The 6,086-nt window shown below is 37.5% G+C and overlaps 1 protein-coding gene across 18 annotated transcripts in view; it reads right to left on the reverse strand.

Annotated features, from left to right (window-relative positions):
• ITSN2 (intersectin 2) overlaps positions 1 to 6,086 on the reverse strand; it is a 158,460-nt gene that overhangs the window by 75,231 nt on the left and 77,143 nt on the right. For all 18 annotated transcript variants that reach the window (XM_040496179.1, XM_040496188.1, XM_040496177.1 and 15 more), the window contains one exon: positions 1,853 to 1,989. In XM_040496179.1, the coding sequence (XP_040352113.1) occupies positions 1,853 to 1,989 (137 nt within the window). The remainder of the gene's footprint in view (positions 1 to 1,852; positions 1,990 to 6,086) is intronic.

Here is a 6,086-nt window from a genome sequence, read left to right on the forward strand (position 1 = left end):
AAAAAAAAATATCAGATCTTGTTCCTGGCAATCTGTAGAATACACATTTCTTATGTATTTATATGCAACCTTATGAAATTATACATTATTATATAGCAAAGATGTATTAGTAGGGGATGTGGACAAACACCCTGGGGTCCTTTCTTAATTTCAACTACCGTTCCTTTTCCCAGTTAGTTCCTCTGTAACCTTCTCTGACGCTCTTTCACACCTAAGATGAATCTAGCCTTTATTTGAATTCCCAGAGCATTATAAACACCACTATCAGAGTATTTACCACATGTTTCCTGGGATAAAGCAGACTAGAGTTAAGAGAATATAAAATTAAAATTCTGCTAAACTTTTTTATATATGTGTTAGTGGATGACAAACTGGTCCAGAGCCAGAAGATGGCACAGAAGCTGGACAAAGGGCAGAGGCCACATCTACAATGTGAAAACCTGACTATAACCAACAGCGTGGGACAAGGAGGGAACCTTCCTGGGCAAATGGCCAAGAAACCAAGTTGTAGTTGTTAAGACTCAGCTCTGGACCGATTCTCCATGTGATTCTCCTCTGATTTCTTCCCTCTTCCACTGCAGAAGGTGTGAGGAGGATGAGTGACATGAAAATGTACGTTACCACTATGGTTTGTTGGCCTGAAAAAAATTGTGAGCGGTAATGAAGAGATATCAAGATACTGGCAATGGGTCAGTGGAAAATTCTGACACTGTGACTAGCTGTGTAGTTACTGCATAAGGATCAGTGGCACAGTTAAGTGGCAAATAAAAGCATTCTGAATTTGAACCTCACTGTCTCTGCTTCTATATTATTCTAGTGTCTCTTGTTGGGGGCCACAAAAGTAGGGGCCTTGGAGTTAAGAGTACCATAATGATCTGTTTAGCTGTCTCCATTTCCTATTGGAATTATGAGGAATCGAGGAGCCAGGAGTAAAACCAGAGTCTCCTTCATCACAGCCAATAGCAGCCACTCATTAAAAATGTGCTGGGAGTAGCTATTCTGAAGCCATTAAAAAGAGAGACCTGCCATATGGTAATGTGTCCTTCTTGCCTCCCTAGTAATATTAGCTCTTTCATGGGCATTACTCATCTACTTATCTCTGAGGCAAAGGAATGTTGGTTCATCAATATCTGTTAATTATATTGATTTCTCACACTAGAGAACTTGGGGAAGTAACTGAGGAACATATTAGAAATAAGATTCTGCAGACAGAAAAAAAAAAATCATGCCAAGTCTCTAAATAAATGGTTCTGTCAAATTCCACAACTGTCCTACTTTTCCTAGCTATAAATGGAGGCAATTGATAGATATCAGCGGTACAAAGAGAAATATGTCAACATAGCATTATATGCTCCATCTTATCACTCTGTAAAATTAAGTATTTGGTTTTTGTGATCTTTCAGGAAACAGTAATAGATTTACAGTGGAGAGATGGAAATGATGACTGCCAGACATTTATGCTTGGCTCTTTAGCTAGATTATTTTAATTTAATTCTCAGTTACCTATGAAGCATACATCAATATTTCTATTTCTGAGATGGAGAAACTGGGGTTCGAAAGGTAAAGTGACTCAACCAAAGTCACCCAAATCATTAAGTGGCAGCTCAAGAAGTCCAAGAAGATCAAGAAGGCCTGACTCCAAAGCCCCTATTTTTCACTAATGGAACATAAAATTGATTACTATAAACTCAGTCCCAAAAGAAGACCTGAATTTCTAAAACTGACAATCTAATTAGCATCCTAGAATAATCCTTTTATTTCCCTTAAATTTTCATAGTCAAACTAAAGATATGAGCAATAAAGTTAGAAATCTAATAGTAATACAATATAATAAATTTATCAGTTACATTACCTTACAGCCTCATCTTCTAGTTTCTTCTTCTGTATTAGCTCTGACCTTTTTCTTTCAATTTCCTTCAACTTGTCACGTTTGATCTTATAAAGTTGTTCAAGGGCTAACTGCTGTGTATTGTAGCTTTCTCTCAGCTCCTAAGGAGAAAATGAAAATAAGTCAATATACCGTTGATTTAACTATTTTTGTCTTACGTAATAATGTGGTACTTTCATTAACAGACACAAATCCTAAAGCAAGTTAAACTAAAGTAAAAAGAGTAAAAGTTTTAGAAATCTCTGGATGATTAAAAAAAAACTTGAAAACAAATATTTAAGCCTTGTAACTAACCACTGAGGACAAACATATGTTAAAATCACCTACTTTTGTATTAATTCACTTCTAAGGAATACAGATAAGACAATTTTATAAGCCAATTCTTTGATTTGGTACTTTATTTTCAATAAAAAGCCAATCCATTAAAAATGTGGGGAAGAAATTTGCTTATTATTTGAAGAGGAATTTTGTTCAATCATATTTTTTACATATGTAGTTTAACCAAGTTACCCATAACTTTTTAACAATTAACCCATCAACAATTATTGAATAATTCAGTTAAAACTAAAAATGGAAAGGATGTCTGCCATGACATCCTTGACTAGAGAGAGCCAAAATAACGAAAAGTATTCCAAACAGGAATTGAAATAAACACTTGTTTATTGAGCATCTAGTTCTATGCAGTGCTGCACAGATATGCAGGGGATCAAATCGAGGGCCCTCTAACTCTCAAGGCTGCAGTCTTTGCTTTCAAAGAGCTCACTTATCTCAAAGCAGCAAAAAGTGCCAAAATGTGGGATAGAGCTCAGTGCCTTAGTGGAAACCTGTGGTTATCTGTTCAGCATTCTTCCTTATATCTTCTTCTAAAAGCCCCTTTCCCAAGTACCTGCTCCAACCCTGTTTGATATGGTTGTGATGAATCTGTCAAATTCAGTGCTCCTCTCACTCCCACTGGGGTGCAGTCATTTAATTTAGGCCTAACCCATCAGAGCAACCCACCTCCCTGGCCAGAATGACTGGTCCAAAGGACATCTGATCCAAGCTGGGCCAGAATCCTTTCCTGAGATTCGGACAGACTGAAGAGGGGAGAAAGAAGTCTTTCCTGCTTGAAGCTCATTAAACTGAAGCTAAACCTGGAGATGCCCCACTACAGTGAAGCCACTGGGGTAGAAATGAAATCAACACAGAAAAGAGAGAAGCAAAGACTGGAGGCAGAGAGGGAGGACTGGGGGAAGTGAATCTCCAAGTGCATTCCTGTGTCTTAGAACTGCCCCTGCCCAGGAGTGCTTCTACCTGGTACTCTGCCAGTAACTACTCTCATTAGCTTAACTATTTTGAACTGACTTTCTTTTACATGGCATCTACAGAATCCTGAACAAGAGAGCACAAAAAGGCTGGAATATGGAAGAGGAAATAAAAGCACAAACCAACCCCACCCCCCCACAAAAACTTAAAGTAATCAAAAGAGGTTTCATGGCAAAGGTGAGACCTTAAATAAACAGTTCAGCTGACCCTCAAACAACCGGATTTGAATTGCATATCCACCTATACACAGATTTTTTAAAATAAATATGGCATAATACTGTAAATGTGTTTTCTCTTTATGATTTTCTCAGTAACATTTTCTTTTCTCTAGCTTAATTTTAAGAATATAGCATAATATACATACAACACAAAATCTGGGTTAATCACTGTTTCTGTTACAGGTAAGATGTCTGGTTAATAGTAGGCTATTAGTAGTTAAGTTCTGGGGAAGTCAAAAAGTTGTATGCAGATTTTCAACTATATTGGGCATTGGTGCTCAACCCATGTTGCTCAAGGGTTAACTGTGTTTGCTAGAACGTTTTGGTAAAAAATGTTTTGGGGGTATCTACACACACACACACACACAGTAACGAAACTCCAAACCAAAAAATCTTCCAAAACAAAAAAATTCCAAAAACCCAAACTCAATTTCTTTCCAGAAATAAAATATTTTATAGGTGAACCCTTTTAACTTGATTGAAGTGATAGATTTGAGTACAATGTGGTGTCTGAAGACTATGTCCAAAATGTCTGAGATCAAGATGGGCAGCTTGAGCCAATAACAACACAAATACTGCATTCAGAGCAGTTTCCACAAATCTCGGCTTCTATAGTTCCCTTGGTTGTACCTTTCTCCAAATTCTAGTGAAAAGCAGAAGAATAATGGTGGTTACAGTCTATGGAGAAGCAGTTTGCTTTAGTGATAAGGACTCTGGGAGCAGAGGTCTGAATCAGGCTCTGTCAGTGATGAGCTGAGGAACCTTAGGAGAGTCACTCAGCCGTTTCCCCATTTGTAAAACGTAATTATAATACATGCCTCACAATGTTCTTGTGAGGATTAAATGGGTTAATACACACAAAGTGCTTACAAACTGTGCAGGGCACATGTTAAGTTCAAAATAATTTTAGCTATTATTATTGGCTGAGGTCCTAAAGAAGGGGAATCGGAAGTTTAAAAGGAAAGTAAAAAGGAGCCAAATTAATGTCTGATCTTATCGTTGCAAGGTTAGCCCTCCAATTTGTCCTGTAAGATACCCGCTCTAAGTCTTTCTTTATGAGCTCCATTCCTCCAGTGGCTGAGTTCATGAGCTTCCCTTGATCCCCAAGGCATCCAGTGCCCCTCCCTCTATCAAAGTCAGCATCTTCTGACTGTATGGTTGCCCCCTCCACTGGAGTCAGTTTCTTGACAACAGGACTGTCTTTCATCAAAGCATCCCCACCCAAGAGGGCCTGGGATAGTGTGGATATTTAATTAGTATTTATTGGATGCATGAGAATGCATAAACAATAGACTATACATACTAATAACATTTGAAGAGCACCATAAGTCTTGCCAGAAACTTCCTCTGCTTGACTGCAGTGATCTTAGCAATTCCTAGCACTAGACTCACTCCTCTGGATCAAGTCACCCCCTCCAGGAGGCCCTGGTTAAATATATCAGTTAACTCAGAACAAGTAAACTAATGAAGTAACTATGGACAGAACTACTGCAGTCTTAATAGAATGACAGATCTTCTTTTTCAGGTTAAGGAAGTTCTATTCCTAATTTGCTAATAAGTTTTTCATGTTTTAATCATGAATGGATATTAAATTTTACAAATGCCTTTTCTGCATCGAATGAGATATATACCATTTTTCCCCGTTTAATCTGTTTATATGGCAAACTACACATTTTTGTATGTCAAACCATCTTTGCATGACTAAGGTAAATCCAATTTTGTGGTCACTATGGATTATCCTTTTTTTTATAAATTCTGTATTCATCTTTTTAATATTGTTTAGAACTTTTATCTCTATGTTAAACTGGCCCATAGTTATGCTTTCTCATACTGTTCTTATCAGGTTTTGATATGTTTATGATAACTTCATATAAGTTGGGAATATTCCCACATTTTCTGTATTTCAGAACTGTTGTATAAGACTAGATTTACTTGTTCCTTCAGTAAAAACTCTGGGTCTGGATTCTCTTTTAGGGACGATTTCAAACTATAGATTTAAAATATTTTATGATGGGGCGCCTGGGTAGCTCAGTCAGTTGAGCGTCCGACTTCGGCTCAGGTCACGATCTCGCGGTGTGTGAGTTCGAGCCCCGCGTTGGGCTCTGTGCTGACAGCTCAGAGCCTGGAGCTTGCTTCAGATTCTGGGTCTCCCTCTCTCTCTGCCCCTCCCCTGCTCATGCTCTGTCTCTCTCTGTCTCAAAAATAAATAAAAACATTAAAAAAGATTTTTTTAAATAAAATAAAATATTTTATGATGATAGAGCTACCGAGATACTTTATATTTTGAGTCAGTTTTGGCAAGTTGTAACTTCATCTATGTTTTTATATTTATGGGCAAAAATCTGTCATAATATCCTTTTCTTTTTATGTTTGCAGCATATTTAATTGTATTTCCTTTTCACTCCTAATGAATAATTTTCGTTACTTCCACTTTCTTTTAAAATCGGTCTTTGGCACAAAAACAGACACCTAGACCAATGGAATAGAATAGAAACCCCAGAACTAGACCCACAAACGTATGGCCAACTCATCTTTGACAAAGCAGGAAAGAACATCCAATGGAAAAAAGACAGTCTCTTTAACAAATGGTGCTGGGAGAACTGGACAGCAACATGCAGAAGGTTGAAACTAGACCACTTTCTCACACCATTCACAAAAATAAACTCAAAATGGAT

Source organism: Herpailurus yagouaroundi, unplaced genomic scaffold (genome assembly GCF_014898765.1).
Source record: "Herpailurus yagouaroundi ecotype Mexico unplaced genomic scaffold, PumYag 188, whole genome shotgun sequence".
Lineage (NCBI taxonomy): Eukaryota > Metazoa > Chordata > Mammalia > Carnivora > Felidae > Herpailurus > Herpailurus yagouaroundi.